This window comes from Lethenteron reissneri, chromosome 15 (genome assembly GCF_015708825.2).
Source record: "Lethenteron reissneri isolate LAM-NWPU_2019-01 chromosome 15, ASM1570882v1, whole genome shotgun sequence".
Classification (NCBI taxonomy): Eukaryota; Metazoa; Chordata; class Hyperoartia; order Petromyzontiformes; family Petromyzontidae; genus Lethenteron; species Lethenteron reissneri.
Genome location: NC_083793.1, coordinates 9,103,774 through 9,122,951, shown reverse-complemented (window position 1 = coordinate 9,122,951; position 19,178 = coordinate 9,103,774). Strand labels below are relative to the sequence as shown.

General features: G+C 44.1%; 1 protein-coding gene across 6 annotated transcripts; it reads right to left on the bottom strand.

The window, feature by feature from the left end:
• Nucleotides 1-3,171: 3,171 nt before the first annotated feature.
• Nucleotides 3,172-12,577, bottom strand: CENPK (centromere protein K). Of its 6 annotated transcripts, XM_061551672.1 has the most exons (12): nt 12,220-12,547; nt 12,153-12,183; nt 10,508-10,677; nt 10,017-10,154; nt 9,195-9,248; nt 8,459-8,534; nt 8,305-8,351; nt 7,940-8,022; nt 7,730-7,831; nt 7,128-7,263; nt 5,407-5,469; nt 3,172-4,549 (listed from the first exon to the last, which is right to left on the bottom strand). In XM_061551672.1, exons 3-12 carry the CDS (start codon nt 10,622-10,624, stop codon nt 4,391-4,393), a joined length of 975 nt encoding a protein of 324 aa, XP_061407656.1. In that variant the 5' UTR covers nt 10,625-10,677; nt 12,153-12,183; nt 12,220-12,547; the 3' UTR covers nt 3,172-4,390. The 6 variants fall into 6 exon arrangements, with proteins under 6 accessions (XP_061407656.1, XP_061407660.1, XP_061407655.1 ...); XM_061551676.1 differs by lacking the exons at nt 12,153-12,183; nt 12,220-12,547 and adding an exon at nt 12,560-12,577; XM_061551671.1 differs by having other exon boundaries at nt 12,153-12,547.
• Between the last annotated feature and the right edge of the window lie 6,601 nt (nt 12,578-19,178).

Sequence of the window (19,178 nt, the reverse complement as noted above, 5' to 3'; positions counted from 1 at the left end):
TCTTTAATGTTGGAACAAATGCATGTATGACATAAGCAAGACGATTTTATCCATACTTAAAAATCCATTACCGCTTGTAATGGCAAATTAGTTGAGTAACGAGTGACTGCAATTAACTCTACAAGTACGATTGGAATTGTAACGAAACCAAGTGCAGTGGACCTTTCTGGAACTGCGGTTTCTTTGAAGTGCTAAATGGCTTATGCTAAAAAACACGGAACTCGTGGCCAAGACAGGCTTGGAGGTATTATTGGAGCACTGCCCACCACCAAGCAATGCCCTGCTCACAAGACATCGAGTGTTATCGCAACTAGCACCCGATCCAAACATGGGTCTGCACTTGCCTCTGTTGGTGGCGGGATTCATTACAAGCCCCAGGGGGACGTTGCTTGTTGACGAGCTGGATTGCTTTGTTTGTGCACACCTGTGTAGCGCGATTTAGGGCTGTCTTGACACGAATTATCCGTCTTGGTTGTGGGCACTAGCTTGCTTAAGAGAATGTTCATAATGAATTTATTCTGTTGGAAGTCTTGTGGCCAGGAATATTCAGACTGGAAGGTGCAAAAACCGGTTGGCATAACCACGATCACGATTCCACTTCCACAAGTGTTTAATAATTACACTCTCTATAAGGCGAATAACTATAAGCTGTATGCTATTTTGTCTGCATAAGCTTCGGATACGTTATACAGACGTCTACTTATGTCATACTATAGAAAATGACATATCATCGCATGTAAAGGCACATTTGTTAGTTTACAACACGTTACAGTTTTGGCCGTGAACCACTTTTGAATGGTATTCAACGTTTCGCAACGCAAGCATTATTTACGTCATTACACTGTATTGAACTCTGTATAAAAGTGTAAAAAAAAATCTGTGTGACTTCTGCATACATCAGTGCTGTACATTCGTAAAATCACTATAATACAACAGAGGCTTCTGAAACAATACATACAACTAATGTGCACTAATACTCGAGTTTGCAATGATATCATGCACCCGACCGGTAATCAACGAGCAGCCCTTTTTGCCAATGCACGGGATGGATGAGGGTTCGGCCACTCTGCAGGTCGTGGTGGGGGGGGGGGGGAATATCTCACCACGTCGGTCACAGTGCATGTTTGTGAAGGTGAAGAGCATAGAGATTTTGGACTACAACACAACGGAGTTGTCTGCACTGCTACCTACCCCTCTGCTGACAACATGCAGCCGGCATGTTTCGTTCAGGGTGGTCACACGTCCACGCACGATGGAGGCAAATCAATGCCAAGCTTCTAAGATTTGACGAGATTGGGAGCATTCTGGGTGGTCGTAAGCAACTGGCAATAATTGACCAAAAACAATGTAACGTGCGAAATTGCACAAGTGCTGCTGCCAAACCCCAATAGCTTTGGGCAACATTGTATCTGCCTAGGATAATCCAAAAGAAAATTAAGTGAATTGCACCACAATTTATCTGAGTTTCAATTATTGCAAACAAACTGTAATATTGGCACTGAGAAAGCAGTGTTCAACCGAATCTGCTTTGCACGTTTTAAGTTCCCGAGAGCAGAAATTATCGTATACTATATCCCCCCATCCCGACTTCTCTTTCTCAGGGCAACATTTAGTCCTCCACTCCATTCACTGTACGAACAACGGTTGTGATTGTCCAATTACTCTAAGGTATGTGAGGAATTAACAAACAGGTGCTTGACCCACCAATACCGTAATGCTATGCTGATCCTGATAGCACTGCATTGCAGCTGGCCTCGCGCAAGGCTGCGCTGATCAATGCCAAAAATGGCAATTTTCGGGTGTTTTCATCTCTTAATTACACCCACCGTGCCAAAGGCCCACCACTGACCATGCGAAAAGAGAATGGAGAATGGCTGGCATCTGTGAACGCTTGAGCACAGGTTTTATGGGATACTTTAAAAGAGCTTTCTCAGCTGCCCAATTGGTGTATTGCAACACCTAACCCATTGTGCCTACAACACATTAGGAGGCTTTGTGGAATTGTAGAGGTTAATGTGCTCGTACAGCAATTTGCCAATCCACTGCTGGATGAGGGCCTCCTCATAGCATCGTGGGCGTTGACCATATTTCACCACGCCAGTCAATGCAAGTTGAAGATGGAGAGCATCGACATGCGGCATTGATGTGCGGCACAATGCATGTTCATGCACTGCCCTCTGCAATCCACAATATAGTCGCCAAGTAGCCTACAACACCCGTTTCATGCATGCCAGTTACCCCACCTAAGCACGACACAGGCTCAACACTGCATAACTTCAAAGGTTTAACGAGACTGGGCGAATTTCGGGTGACACGATCATCGGTATCTGAAGAAACTATATATCAAACTTGAAATTAATTGTTCCATAAGAAACACCCCAGGCAAGCACCAACACTAAAGGGGCCGCCACTGTGGTTATGGGAGTAATTAATATGTAAACAATGAATGTATTGCTTCAAGAATGGACGCATTCCAATGCGATGTACTTAATGGAAATGTATCCGATTATATTTATTAATTCATCTCAGAAGCTAAGCAGTCTTGAGCCTGGATATTTATTGTATAGGTGACCACCACGTATAAGACAGGCGTTGGAAGCTGTGGCGACAAAGCCACTACTGTCCTGTACTAAGCTTCGATGTCTATGCTCCCTGCCTTCAACAGACCCAGTGACCAGCATGGTAAAAGTAGCACAAGGCCCGCGACCGATGAGGTATGACGAGGTCCACATCCAGCAGTGGAGTGACTAAGGTACCGTCTATGTAAAACTGAATGCTTGCACGGAGCATGCCAACTGTATATGCCCCAACCATGAGGGTCAATCCCAAAGGCAGATTCACACATGGTAACCCAATTAGTTGAGCTATTATTTGTGGCAAGATCACTTATGAATAACACATTCCTGCGGAGGGAGCTGGTAGGAACACGTTGGGTTGCTTGGTCAATGACCAGGGTCATTCCGCAAATATGCCCGACTGTGAGGGCGGGCACAAGCCGGCGTGAGTAGGTAAAACGTTGAGTTTTATAAGGGCACCACGGGGTGACCAGCCCCTCCCCAACCCAGCCCCACCCCTCCCACCCCCCACCCAGCCCCACCCTCCCCACCTAGCCCCTCCCTCCCCACTAGTCCCCCTCCCACCCAGCCCCACCCTCCCCACCCAGCCCCTCCCTGCACGACAGACACAATAATCCCCTGTGGGCTGGTGTAGCCAGGAGGTTCCTACCAGTAAAAGAGCTATACAGTATAGCTCAATGGGCTTTACCTGGTAAGATAAAAAATAGTTTACTTTACATTATTTAAAAGTCATTTGCTTACATTTCCTATACCGTGCACTATCGTGGACCATATGTGAAAAAGAGTTCATCGGATTCCTCCAAAATAAATCAATATTCTGATGCTGACACCGAGTGATCAGTCAAACGAGCAAATCCCTCTCGTAATCGCACAACTAGATCACCTACAACCGCTTTGTCCACATCGGAGCCATTAGTTGGTCAACTAACTTTCCACATTTCGAAGTGTGGAGATCTATTTTCTGCTAATCACAGCAATGATATTTTGGTGCGCTCAGTTCTTTTTAATCAAGGGTTTTCATGAATTAACGACTTCATGGAAATGTGCAAAAATCCCGATTGCAAAATCTTATCTTATGGGCATCGCTGCGGCGAGATATTATTAGCTACCTTGCCTGGTAAACAGGTCACACGGGTTCGATCTCAGCTCTGACACATGGAAATTTGCAGTTTGCATGTTCTCCCTGTGGTCGTTGTTTTTTTTTCGGGTCCTCAGTTTTTTTTCTCCGCATTTAAAATCCACATGTGGTCTGGCTACAAATGAGCTATTCTTTGTGGCCAGGTCACTTCTGAAAAAGAGCTATACAGCTCAGTGGGCCTTACCTGGTAAAATAAAAAAAGTTACCATTAATCATATTATTGTGAATTTACCAATCCTTTATATAAACAGCATATGTAGGATTGTAACTCATAATTTCTATTTAAAGCTTTCGTGACTGCAGGGATTCATATTCTTGGTTCTTTCGATAAAGTCACATAGAAGGAAACCATAAAATAATACAATTATAAAACAATAAAATTATCACTGAGAATATTATTGAGAATTTTTTTGTTTTATAATTTTATAATTTTATTGTTTCCCTTCTACGTGACTTTACCGAAAGAACCAAGAATATCTCATCATTTGTTGGCACATATATAAGTGATGAAGTACGTCACTACAGTGGATTCGCTTGAAAGTAGACCGTCTTTACTGCAAGCAACCGACTGGTGCAACTGCTCGCAACTGGTTGCAGAAACATCCAGACCTGAGCGATCAGTTGCATTAAACTTGAATGCATGCAGTCTTAATGCCCTCATCGTTGTTGCTCCACGCTATTCGTGGTAGAACTGAATGCGGATCTTGTTGTGATCCTCCGGATGCGTGACCGCCATGTCGAAGCGGAGAAGTTTCTCGACAAACGGAGGCCAGAAGTTGTCCTGCACAGTGATGTACGGGTCGTGCGGAGAACTTGTCATCTGGTTCATCAGCAACTGTGGCAAGGGAAGGCGAAAAAAGTCGGTGAGTGGGGCTCATGGTTTATACACCACAATCTCTTCCAGTCTAATATCAGGGTTAGTTCAACTTTTGCCTAGAATGCCACGTCAGGGATATAAACGGTTTTATAGTGGTTAGCGTGCTGCACTAAGAAGCTGCCAACCTGAATTTGAGTCCTGGCCATGGTTAACATCAGTGGCAAGCGATATCCAAACCGGTACTGGACACACCAATCCACATTGACCAGCATGGTGAAGTATGGTAAAAACAACCCTCTTTACTCATTCCATCCAGCAGTGGAACGGAGAAAGCGTAGTCACTTTGGTGGAAGTGATTCCCTGCTCATAATGAGCAATGAGGCTGCGATCATCTCTTGTTAACAGCCCAGTGGTGGAAACTTCACATTCCTACGGCGGGCACCAGTCTTATCGATATGGCAACCGCTTGACTTCCCCGCAAAGTGGGACCCCCCATTTATTGACCCTGGGAGGGATGATCGGCTTGGTCAACCCCCCAACAAAGATTTGAATTTGTAACCTTGTTCAGGTGAACCACTCACTCTACTGCTGAGCCACTTGGCTGGTTAAATGTCATCTGAAGCAGTGTATGGGGGGGGGGGGGAATTACCCAAAGCATATTATGCAACCAGCTACAGATCCCTAAAGTATTCAGATGTTCAGTTGTGGCACTTGTCTTGACAATAAATAAACCTTAGATTGTTGCTGTTACACGTGCACACAAACACGACACCACATGTAAAACATATGAATCGTAAGTTACAACATCTGCAGAACACTTCCAAAATTCATTTACGGAGTTGGTAGGAAGTGATTGCAGTAACGAATTCACTTGCCTCCAGTATTTCGTGGATAGCAATGTAGTCTATGTTTTTGGTGCTGTTCACATTTGTAGATTTCTGCCATGGAAAAACACACAAATAAAAAGTAATTACATTTATATATGTTACATTTATACATGTTATAACACTGTTAATGTGTTTCCAAGTGTAATGTAGCTCTCAGAGACACCGTCTTGTTCAGTTATATGTATATTTATTATGAATAAAGTCCGCCGACTAACTAATAACTTAACGAGTAACCGCGAGTGACTATATACACTTGGGTAACTTAGATAGCTCTATTCTGAGAGAACATAACTCTCGCCTTCCAAGACTACAAGGTGCCCACTCCAGGATGATGAAGACGACACGTTCCAAGGTGGCGACGGCAGTTCCCCACAACAGCAGCCCAGAGCCCCGGTTCGTGCCGGCTTTTATCCCCCTGACGACCCGGCCACGCCCCTATTCCCGAACCCTCTCTCACCGCACCTGGCCCCGTCTGTCTCTGCCCTTGTTACAATTTACGTCCATTAAGTCCCATGCTTCCCCTCACGCGACCCTGTCAAAGCTTGTCGCATCAATCATTATTAGCGACCACTTAGGTCCCGCATTACCCGAACCCGTTACGCTAATTAGTAACCATGGCCACGGGGAGATGTACTGTCCTTACATCCCCACGTATTGTCCTTACACAGGTATATAATATTGACACTCAATATGCTGTTTGCTTATATCCTGTTAACACATTGGAAGTTTGCTTAAACGTGCTATTTATGTAGTAATAGGTTTTTACCCTTTCAACTGATACAAAAACTGACACCTTTATACAAGGCATCATGTTTGCAATAACCACAACACAAGCAGTCAAAATGCAAACAAAAAGAAACTCTGATGATGATAATGATATGCACTGTCCTTGAAGTTGATTGGTCCACAGCCGAGACAGCTTTTCTTAGAACCTAGTCTCCATTGGTGTTGGACCAGATGACGCCAAAAAAGGTGTCAGTTTTTGTACCAGTTGAAAGGGTAAAAACCTATTACTATATTTTGCCACTGGTAAAGGAGGTCTCATAGTGCTATTTATGTGTTAACAGCATTCACCAACAACCAACACCTTAACACAACAATGTAAAAGCTTAGCATTTGGCGTTAAGCCATTCACAACAATGGTTTAAGATGTAATTATCATATATTGAATGTATTTCAAAACCATTAAAATAACTGAACGTACTAATATTGAATGCATCTTACCGCACAATCACATGTGACCTGCCGGTTTAACTGTGGTGTACCCATTTATACTGCTGGGTGAACCGTGCATGGGGGGGAAACCTGACCATCGTTTCAACTGGCTCACAGAGATCGGATCAGCGAACTCTAGATGGCAAGTGCAGTGTGCCAACCATTACACTGGGGCAACGTGATGACGATGCATTTTTCATTTGGACGTACTGGCGGTACACCGTTGCAGCATAACACACCGGACTTCCTAAAAACAGTCTAAAATATAAGTTTTAACTGACAATTGTCTTCCGACTGCTTGGACATAACGAGAATTGATTTTGATGCGCACTGCAAGATTTTTTGAATGGGGTTCCGAATTGTGGGAGAATAAATAGTTATTGCGAAAAAAATTTGTTTTTTTTAATACCGCGCACCGGTGGACCGCCAATACGTTAATTTCACAATCTTGTATCACTCTCACCATCCAGGCAGCCGAGAAAAGCTGAACTTACCTTCTTCCTCTTGCCGTAAACACCATTTTCCGTTGGCAGCGGGAAAAATTCATTTGAAAACTCAAAGAGAGCCTTATTCAGCTTTTTGTAATGCAGCATAGCCTTGCGCAGTCGCTCCTGCATTTCTCTGGGGAGGCTGAAAGGCAGGGGGCAGTACAACCATTACTTACTGCTGGCAAAATATGAAGCCACTCATTGCTAACATTAAGCCTCCCCTACATGCAGGGGTTTTATGAACATCGACCTGGAACTGAAGGTATACATTTTCAAAACCGTATTAGTTTCATGAAAGAGTTAATAATGTTGTTAATGTAGTAAAACATTATGCAATTTCTGCAGTAGATAACCTCTGTTTATTACTGTCAAGGGGTAACCACCATATAATCACGTGCATTTAGCTATCCTTAAAAAGTTATATCTTATCAAAGTATGCTAACTTTACTATTGAAACACTAACAAAACATATATAAATAACTTTACAAAACTTAAATGATGGTTAGAAACAGTCTGAAACCAAGTGAGAATGTTAATAATGGTCTTTAAAATTATTAGTGTGCCGACTTTACATAAATGTGGGCGATTAAACACGTGTTCCAGCATACTCTTGGCTTGATGACGTGTTGGTGCTATCCGTAGCCAGCTGAGCCAGTTTCTCTTTAAGTGTTTGTTGAATTTTCTTTTGATCTTCCAGATAGGCCTTCTCTCTGCAACAACACTCATTGTGAGACACGATCGATACACTTCACACAGATTCATCCGGATAAAAAAAAACACCACCAGCAAACAGGAAAATAGGCTTTCAGGTCTCGTACCTTTCAAGTTCGGACTCGAGGGCTTTTGTTGTGGTTCTATAAAATGACAATGTTTCCTCCAGTTGACCGATAACTTGTTTAAGCTGTTGGTGCAAAATACAGAAAAAAAAATCACCACTTGCAAAGTCATCCACTTGCGAGAATTATTGGACGTCTCAGGAATCAACAATAAAAAATACATAAATTAATACTCTTAGTTTTTTTCGGTAAAGTCACGTAGGTAAAAAATAATAATACAAATAATAGAAATAATAATAGAAATAATTTTTATTATTTTAGCTACGTGACTTTACCGAAAAAACCTAAGAGTATGTATCCTTGCAGTCACGAAAACTTCAAATCTAAAACATAAATTAACATCTTACCTTCTCTTCTGCCACCACAAGTGCGCATTCAGGATATTTAAGAGGCACTAGAATACAGGAAAAATATTTGTTTAAGATACAAAAACAATATTTCAAGTATTTTAATGTCTTGTGGCAAGGTCACTTTTCGAATATTACAAAAAACATGTCTTACTCAGCTGTTTTGTTTCCGTTGAAATTTCAACTTCAGCATTCAGCAACCATTTCTTTGCCAAAAGTATATCCAAAATCTGATAGAAACACACACGTACATCTAGTATAAGTTATGACTATGGATGTAACCTTCATTTCGGCACAGCTGTTTGGCACAACCTGGAACTGCAGTGGTACTGCCATTATGCACAGATTCTCAACATCAATGGGTATAGACATTTTATACTGGTAAGAACCACCTGGTTCCACCAGCCCACAGGAGATTATTGTGTCCGTCCGTCGTGCATCAAAAATGGGAGGGGTCGGGCTGGGTGGAGAGGGGAGGGTGGGGAGGGGCTGGGTCGGGAGGGTGGGGAGGGGCTGGGTGGAGAGGGTGGGATGGGTGGGGGGCGGGAGGGGTGGGGCTGGGTGGGGGATGGGAGGGGTGGGGCTGGGTGGGGAGGGGCTGGTCACCCCGTGGTGCCCTTATAAAACTCAACGTTTAACCTACTCACGCCGGCTTGTGCCCACCCTCACAGTCGGCCATATTTGCGGAATACACCACGCCGCCGTTGACCTTGGCCATTGACCGAGCAACCCAACGTTCCTACCAGCTCCCTCCGCAGGAATGTGTTAAAGCATGTATTATATATTTTAAATCAGTGGGGATGACCGCATTATCAATTGTAGCTGCACTGTTAGAACTTTCGGGTTTCATCTCAGATGCGGTAATGAAATGTAATGATTTCAAATCTTACCGGATTCTCAGGAGATACAGGAGTGGCTTCTTGCATACAAATTCTTGCTTGCATCTGCAAGAAACAAGGACAATTTTCGCAATTAAAATCGCTATATTGAATATTATTTTAAGTTAAAGATCTACGTATATTGGTACTTTTTTGTAAAAAACATAAATTGTGTTCATTTAATATACAAAAGCTTATTCAGTGAACTCATCTAATGAATTACAGGGTGATTAAAAATAAAAAAATGTTTGTTATGATCACGCAGAAAAATATAAAAATCTAAAGGCACACGGTTAGCGGAATCAGAGATCTTTCCGGAAGAAAACAATTCTCCACAACATTGAGGCCTTTCTTTCTTCTCAATGACAAAAAATAAGTCGCTATTAATTGTATTATTCAGGTTTGTAATCAAAATGGGCAACTATGGGAACCAAATTGCAAACTAATCGACAGTGTCCTCAAAATACTGGGATCGTTTAGAATGGAGGGTTCCTTGCCACGTCAATTGTATTTGCAAAACCCCGTTATTCCCATGAAGACCAAATGCATCCCATTTCTTTTATGTTTGAGCGCATAACAAAGCAAAATATATACAAGCATAAAAAGTATACAAGGTTAAATTTAGCTTAAACACGTGATTGTCCTGGAGGTGTTGGTGGAGCAGTACTACCCTGGCATGTGACATTTCTGCACAGCATGAAGACAGCTGACAAGCTTTGCCTTGATTTGCAGTCATTTCAAGAGCACACTATACAAATAAAAGCTGTCAAGATGTCTGTTAAAAGGATGGATTTCAAAGCACCGTGATGCCTCTGCATGCATTGAAATACTCACTTCATTCACCTCCCTCCAGACGGATTCACAATCCATAATTATTTTCTCACGAACGTCCTTGTTATCTGTTGTCTCCTTTGGTACATCTGGTGCCAGGAACTCCTGGAATACCTGGGAGCGCTTGGCCAGCATCTGCACCTGTAAGCACACGACAGTGTAGAGTCAGTATGTTGAACTTCTTTCGCACCGTACGTAGGAAACCGTGCTAATTGGAGGTGAATGCTGTCTAGATTCCCTGTATAGCCATACACTGTTGTGGAAAGTGCTGTTTGAGAGCACATTAAGGCGGGTGTAGCACACAAGGTGGTATGGCTATCCCTGGTAATCGCCACGAGTGGAAATCGAACTTGGGTCGCATAGTCCGTAGCGCAGTGCGATAACCACTACAATACAACTCCCCACTCACTGAAGCATATGTACACTCTTGGAGATGTATCACCACCGGCACACTGGATGTTTGGTCCAGCAGTAATAGTTGTTAGACCACGTACCTCATCCAGGAGTTTCTTTTGCCGTTTTTGTAGATGCTGCAGTGCAGAAACGCCATGCTTCACTCCATTTGTTTCCTTTGAAACGTCTCCAACCGTTTCTTCATCAAGGCTGTCCATTGTTGTCGGCAGAGTTCAGTTCCCACACTCGTTATTCAAAGTGTGGTCCAACCCTGTTGTTACACGGCCAAGGGGAGGCTCTGTTATTACAACAGTGTACTTGTATAGCCCGTTGTGGGTTGGGTTGAATGCGTGCTAATCCAAGTTGGTGAACCACGTGGAGACGATCACGTGATGCGAAACTCAAAATATCTGCAGTTGCCATGGGCAATCAACAGATAGCAAAAGTTGGTTCATGACCAACTTGCATGGATTTGTGTGTTAAAATACGTAGATTTTCTTTGGGCGATAGTTTATTTCCCCACTCGAAACATTTAAAATGATAATCAGGTAAACATACTCAGAGCAACAAAAAAAACGCGTTCGCAAAGAGAGCGGCAGTGCACAATCAATTTAAAATAACATTTCCAGTAACACAAGTTGACTCGAATAAAACACTCATAAAAAAACATTTATACTAACAAAAAATCGTTCTGTCTAAAAACCCGTTCCAATGATGAGACAGTCGTGACAAGGATACATCCTTAAGCGACAGTAGTTCTATATTATGATTTGCACCTATTAGGCGCCATTCACAATGTCTCAAGGCGCCACTCATAAAACAATAATACTGTACTATACATATATAAATACGAGCTTTACTACCCGGCTTCGCCCGGGACTTGCACTCACAACGCCCGGCCGCCTTTGTCTCCCCAGTGGCGATGTTCACACACCACACCAGTTACTCGTTTGAGGCTGAGTCGACCTAGGGGAGGCCCTGGACCGGTTCAAATAATCGTCACCGGTGGTGGCCGTGAGCGAGAATCGAACTCGGGTCGCCAGGTTCGTAGCGCAGCGCGCTAACCGCTACACTACAATGCGTTACGCTTCCACGTGCGCGGGTCACGTGACAGATTTGACGTCACAACTCACCTGCTGTGCAAAAAATATACAGCATGCATTACTGTATTGAGCTCCCCCCCCAAAAAAAAACAAGTGTATTTTTATAATTTGTGCATGGTGTACATTCTGGAAAGTACCCACATGGCAAATTTCCAGTTTGTTGCATGTCGGGAAGTACGCTCAACATTTTGAACAGACACACATATTCACAACTTTGCCTTTTACATATATATGTAGATGACATACCGCCTGTAACATACAGGGCGGCCGCTGGCTTCAAACCGTGAACGTCTGCAACAAGTGACGAAGGCGCTACTGCTAGGCCATGTCACTGCCATAAAGCACTGCATTAGGGTAATTCATATACTTTATTATATATAAGATATCAGGGGAGAATGTGCCAGAGGCTGTCTGCCGCTGTACGTGTCCACACGATGACAAGCCACTTCGGCGAGCTGTCAGCTCGCTCCTTTAAAAATATATAAGGCTACGTAACTTAAAAAGTGAGCCTTACCTGGTAAAATAACAAAGAGTGAGTGGTTAATAAAGAGATAAGAGCAGCGATGGCACCCCAGGGCTTCGGAGCTCAGCGAGGCCTGCACCTCGCAACACCGCAGTCAACTCTTAAAACCACCTCGCTCACCAATTTAAGACGAACCGCAACGTTGCAGCAGTAGTAGCAGCAGCAGTAGAAGCAGCAGCAGTAGAAGCAGCAGGGGTATAGTAGTTACCCTTTCATTAATTCTAGCACCCACTGCGAACGCGTTCGTTCGACAAAATCACACGCGAGGCCTGCACCTCGCCTAGCGCCCCAACACCACAGGCAACTCTATAACACGACCGCCGCGCTCGGCGATTTGTGACGGAGCGCAGCGTCCCACAGCACGCACGGCAATTGCGCGTCGACTGCGCTGTGCTTGTTCGACGAGATGAAGTGGAGAGAGAGGCGAGAGAGAGGCGAGAGACGAGAGAAATGGATTCGTCTACGCGCGCGTTTAACGTTGAGGAAACGCGATTCAAGTTGCCGCCTTTGGGCTTCCCAGGACGCACCGCGCGTGTGACGTCACCGATGGGTGGGGGGTGGGTGGGGGCTGGATGGGGGGATGAGGGGTGGGGGCGGTGGTTAGTGGGTGGGGGGATGGGGGGGTTGGGGGAGGGATGAGTGGGGGGTGGTGGGTGGGGGCGGTGGTCAGTGGGTGGGGGATGGGGGGGTGGGGATGGGGGGGATGGATGGGGGGATGAGGGGTGGGGGTGGTGGTTAGTGGGTGGGGGGATGGGGGGGTTGGGGGAGGGATGAGTGGGGGGTGGTGGGTGGGGGCGGTGGTCAGTGGGTGGGGGATGGGGGGGTGGGGATGGGGGGGATGGATGGGGGGATGAGGGGTGGGGGTGGTGGTCAGTGGGTGGTGGGTGGGGGGATGGGGGGGGTGGGGATGGGGGGGATGGATGGGGGGATGAGGGGTGGGGGCGGTGGTCAGTGGGTGGGTGGAGCCGGAGGGATGGGGGGGGTCGATGGAGGGATGGGGATGGGTGGGAGGATGGGGGGTGGGGGCGGTGTGGGGGGGCGTGGTGGGACGGGTGGGGAGCGGTGGTACTGCGGTTAGCGCGCTACGCTGCGCCAAAAAACCCCGGCGGCGTCCCGGCCACCAACACCGGTGACGATTATCTGAACCGAGTCCCTGGGCCTCTCCTAGGTCGGCTCGGCATCAAATGAGTACCCGGTGCGGTGGTGTAGTAAACATCGCCACCGGGGAGACAAAGGCGGCCGGGCGCGGTGATGGCCACCCACCCCCTCGTGTATCAGAGTGTCGACCTTCATAGGTGCTACTCACTAACAGCACTTGCCCCAACAATCTGGTACAGGCTACACGGGTGATCTTTGTCTTGTTGGTGGGGGGGGGGGGGGCGAGGCCACGTGCTCGCTCAACGTTTCAGAATAATCAGAATCCGATTTATCCATGGGACACTTTTATGGCCAGTGTCAAAGTACGAAAAATAAGGGTTTCTTGTGTTCCCTTTCTGGCAATAAAACGGGTGTTAAGATGTTCAAACACCAAAATAGAAATCCTTTTCAAGGAATTAAGTCTGCATTAACCACACGTACTTGTGGTGAACATGCAAACGTGAGTTTAATTCCAGAAAGGGTTAAACCTAGTGTTGAAAATCTGATGTATTTATACTGGAGGAGGAATCCCATGAGCTATACATCTTTGTACTGTTGGTCTTGTATCGTTCTCTGGTCAAACACTGGTGAGAGAAGGCTTTTAGACGTTTCGGGCAATATCCCTGTTTCGTATATATAGAGGCCTGAGAGATATAATAAGATATAGGAGACTTTTAACCATGGGGCCTTATAAGAATTACATTTATACCACATTTCCTGATTAAACTTTTTTGTATTAGAGGCTATTGAGTTTGACAAACGTCAATAAACTAAAAGTGTTTCTCAATAAAACTAATTTGTATGAAAAGAAAAGCTATCCAATGTTTGCTGGTACATTGCATTCTGAGTGGACCTGTTTTAATGAGGGCAGTGTAATATGTGAAAACAGCTTCGTCGGTCATCGGATTCCTCAAATATAAATAAAGATTCTGATTCTGATAGATAACAGAATAGTACTGTATTAGCATAATCCACTTCGTGATGGATCACCTGCTGATTTACACTTTGAAGCAAACGGGGGAGTCTGTGTTTGGCAGGGAAAGCGTGACTGGTCCTTTGAGATACATTTGACTCAGGAATTCAAACACAGATCATCACAGTCAGTCAGTTATTTGGGAGACATTCGTCACTGATTAAAAAATAAGTATAACCCGTAAAAACTAAGTTTTTCACTATAAATCCTTTATATGCGTGGCGGCTAGAGTCCTCTCGTCCTCTGGCTTGAGATGGCTGCCACCTATGGGTCAGATGATTGTCTGCCAGTATTAAGAAATTGGTTATTAAATATTTAATTTATTTTCCCTAAACAGTGTAAAATTTTAGAATTTTTTTTAACGAACATTAATTGTCTCGCACAACGAGTCTGTGTGCAAAATGTCAGCTCGATTGGATCACGGGAAGTGGGTTAAAAAACGACCGAAAGATTTGCACGGTCGTAAGCAAGCAAGCAAGCACGCAAGCAAGCAAGCGAACTTAATATAAATGATTTAAAAAGCCGTAGTATTTTATCACGGTCGTGCAAAGTCACAATCCACCCAACATCCACCAAGCACCTGCACACGAGCAGATTTCATCGTTCCATCTCCTACGACGGCCAATGTGATGTCGGTCAATCATCGCAATTGCTTCCTCACAGTCACACTTGATGGCTTTAATGGATTTAAAAAGCGTAATCAGCTCGACGTCATTAACACGAGCAGCCCTGACCCTGTGGTTAACATTACATATTCCTCTGACGAGGGCGAGTTCATACATAGGGGAACCGTGTTTGAATTCTCACACTAATTTGAATGTATTAGAGTGTACTGTATATACAATTTATTTACATCTCCGTGTTAAATTTATTTTAAATCTAGATTGAAAACTCGTTTCTTTAGAACTGATTTTTGTGCTTATTTTGTTGTCCTTCCCCCCGCCACGTACGGTGCGAAAGAAGTTCAACCTACAGTACATGTGTGTGTGTATATTGCGTAATAGGCGTGCATTGATGAGGCCTTCATCCGCCAGTGGATAGATCATGGCAGATGACGATAATGAGTTTCATACTAAAAGCACTCAGGTGTGCCATAGTTTGTGACTTAAGCTCATATACTCTTTGTTTCTTTCGGTAAATTCAAAAAATAAATAACAAATCACGACGTTTCGATCGCAACACAAGCGGTCGTCGTCAGGCAAAAACTGATGACGACCGCTTGTGTTGTGATCGAAACGTCGTGATTTGTTTTATTTTATTTTATTTCTAACTATTTTTTCCTGATGACGACCGCTTGTGTTGTGATCGAAACGTCGTGATTTGTTTTATTTTATTTTATTTCTAACTATTTTTTCCTGATGACGACTGCTTGTGTTGCGATCGAAACGTCGTGATTTGTTTTGTTTTATTTCTACTTACGTGACTTTACCGAAAGAACCAAAGAGTATGGATTCTTGCAGTCACGAAAGCTTCACATCAACATGTAGCTCATGTCGATGTTTCTTGACTTACACTTCTGATCTGGTCCACAAGAGAGCGCACTAAGACCCCTTTTGGCGGCTGAGTAACAACATTAAAGATGACCTCTGAGTCGGCTCTATGAATGCTGGCACAATCAGCCGTAGTTGTTACATTATTAATCGCCCAGACATGATAGCAGTGACTTAAAAAAAAAGCCAGGCGACACATTCAATTTAAGGCAGGAAAGGCTTATATATTTCCAAGTTAAGAGCTCGTGTAAGCATTCAACCGTACATGAACACTCAACACATTTGTCCATAACACCGTCTTTTAAAGAATATATATACCGTGTGTAATAGGCAATAAACTCTTGTTAAATATATATATAATAGGCAATTATGCCAGTTCTATATATTTTTTAGTTCATGTTTGTGCACCTCTGCCAACGCAGGATCACCAAATAATGTTCTTAAATCGTACAGTAATTCCAAGCTGCATTTTGCGAACACATTAAGTATATCCTGATAAGCCTGGCGTTGGCATTGCCATCCAGTTACGGCACAGTGGTTCCTTTGTTGGCTGGGCTCGCATTAAGACACTTAGCTATGCCAACGATTGTGAATTCACGTTGAATTGTTCGATCGGGAAAGCAAGCCGATTTATGGGAAATATAAATCTGACAACGGCCATCCGAAAATGCATTCTTGCTAGATGTTCTACAGTTCAGTTCTCTTCATATGGAACTCCCTGATTAATCTAGGGGTTTCGATTTTGGTTTCTCAAATCAAACACTTTTTTTATTTTCTGGATTATGGGACGAACCCCGAAATTGTAGCCGCTGTCAATAAAGTTAAGCAAATATAGCCACACACACACACCTACCTACAGGAATATAATATACTATACGGTGTATATATATTCAGAATGAAGGTGGCGAATGCGGGACACATACTAAAGTGGGTCATAGCTGGAGATGTGACGATGAAGGTGAAAATGGAAGAGAAGAGAGTGGAAGAGGGAGGAAACGCAACGGCTGGTGGGCAACTGGACGGAACTCTCCATGACAAACACTGAAGATCACGCAAGGTAGAACGTGTCTATCTTGGACATCAGCCGTTAGTGATGAGGATGACAATACATCTATTTTCAGAACTATAAACCCCATCTCTCAAACCCAATCTGGCTCTACCATATATTAGATTTGTAGTGTAAAGAAGACAATTACGGGGAATGTGATGACACAGTGATTAGCACACCGCGCCACGAACCCGGCAATTTGGACTCGGGATTTTCCTAGCCATGGCTACCATCAGCGGCAAGCGATATTTGAAACAGTCCTGGACCCTAACTTCACCAAACCGCATCGGACAGTCTGGTGAAGTATGTTCAAACAATCCCCATAAACGACATGGCATGGCGAGGCATTCACCCAGCAGTGTATTGATGAAGGGCTGTGAATTAAAAATGATAAGATTATAAGCTTCGGGAAGAGTTGCTTTCTTGCAGCATGTTTACAAGCAAAGCTTTCCCTACATGTATGGGTGGTCTAAGGGGTGGTTTGCTCGTTCTCATTCACCTCTGCTGCCCCTATTGTCTGGAACTCCCTTCTACCATCCATCTGTGCTGTCGGCTCCCTGTAACTGTCCAACCCAAAGCACAATACATTCTTCTTTTCCTCTCTCAATGAAATAAATACCATCCCCCACTGCTTATGCAGCGTCCTAATACGCGTGCGCATTTATACGCTACGGGCATCCAAACTGTGTCGTATTGAGACGTGGCTCTGCCGGGTCACTGGCAAGCCCTGCCTCGCATTGATCTCGACGCCGTTAGCAAATGGCAGTTCACTGTTCGCCCTACTTGCTGAAACCAGAATCACTCGTCGGCGCAGAACGCTTGCCACCATTCGGCGTCTTCAAATGCTTTGACAAGGGGACGACCTGACTGCCTTCCCGTTTCAAACGGCAGAAGGAAGAGCACTTAATTTTGCTTAGCTTGCTTCCTGCCCTTTCCCACCGTCTTGACTCCGCAGATAACAAAGCAGACCCTTAAAATGCTTCCCTTTCCTGGCTTCAACGAGCTGGACTTATCAATCTGCGCCATCCCTTCCTGCCACTGGTGGCAAGTTGACTGCGAGCAGAGCGAGCAACCGGCCCGTTTTCAGAATGTTTTTCAAAGTGTGCAAGTTGCATGGCGAGACGCATCCTTGCAATTATATTCAGAGGGACACTTAGATGAAATAACGGTATGCAGGTTAAACGCAACATTTTGACTGCAACGAAGAGTAACAGTGCGACATACCATACAAAAGTCTTAAACAAGCACTAGTTCGACAAAGGTCTGTAAATAATATTTTTTTATTATATGAAAACATACAGTACAAATTGGCAAAATGTTAATGGTATTAATAAGGAATGGACAACAAAATTCAGTGTATGACATAACATTAACACATGCTTAATAATACTGGAATGGGGTGTGGCCGTTTGGTCATGAAAGTCACATTGTTTTTTTAAATGCCATAAAAAAAGACATTTTAAGAATTTCACACATGAAACAAACCGTATAAAATATTCGGCATTTTGGCGTATAATAGCTAGCTGGAGACTTTTAATAAGTGAGTGCTCATTAAAAATCAAACGTCCACACATTTAAAAGAGAGCGTGTACATGCACACACAGTAGACCTCCTCTTATCCGTGGTGATGTGGGGGACAAACATAGAAAATCCCTATTATCCGCAATTGTACTCCACTTATCCGCAAAAAGATCATGGATAATCGCGGATTTTTTGGAAAATATGGGAGCAGGTAAATATAAGTTTTTGCCCTATAGCAGATAGTAGGAGTCGCTGATAATAGGATCACGGATAATAGGAGTTATACCGAACAGCGTTGGCTGGAAAGTATGTTTGTTTTCAGTGAGCTTTACCTCGCGTGGCATTAATTCCAAAATTCAAGTCACCAAAAATGATAATATCCTCCAGAATATACTGCACTTGTTACGATTTAAATTACAATTCGACAGTCATCAACGACAGGCTGCCAACCCCGAAAGTTTCTCCTACCAAACGAACAAAACTTAAATAAGCGCCCACACAAAAACGTAAATACACCAAATTTTCACACTGTGACCATCCTGTGGCACGCGTGCGTACGTTCGTGTAAAAGCCAGAGTTTTGATTTCATCTGAGTTGTTCTGGATCGGTGACCGGCAAAAAAAAAAAAATGCACTCAGCATACCACATCCAGTATGCCTCCTGCTATGTGCCGTGGCTGCTAAGTCACGTGCCACCTGCTTCAGTCCACCAACGACCCAGAAATAATTTGATGAGAAAGTTGAGCCCCAAGTGGAGCCGTCCCTGTCGAGTTTGTGCTGCTAGGACTCTGAACTCCGCCTCTGGTATTTCTTCTGCCGTGAATCACAACGGTGGCCCGTTGTGCCTCGGTATGACGGAAAAACCCGCAAGACTAACAGTGTGGCGGAGGCCTTCATCCAGCAGTGGATTGACAATTATGAGCACAGATGAGCATCTACTAAGAAAAAAAAAGGCAACAACGTGTAACTTCAACACTA

Bases quoted from the DNA above. Each gene is read 5' to 3' on its own strand.
- CENPK (XM_061551676.1), bottom strand. From the start codon at position 10,624: ATGGACAGCCTTGATGAAGAAACGGTTGGAGACGTTTCAAAGGAAACA. The intron at 9,249-10,016 runs GTGAGTATTTCA...TGTTTCTTGCAG, and splicing joins TCTGGAGGGAGGTGAATGAA to ATGCAAGCAAGAATTTGTAT. The intron at 8,023-8,304 runs GTAAGATGTTAA...TTGCACCAACAG, and splicing joins TTGTGGTGGCAGAAGAGAAG to CTTAAACAAGTTATCGGTCA.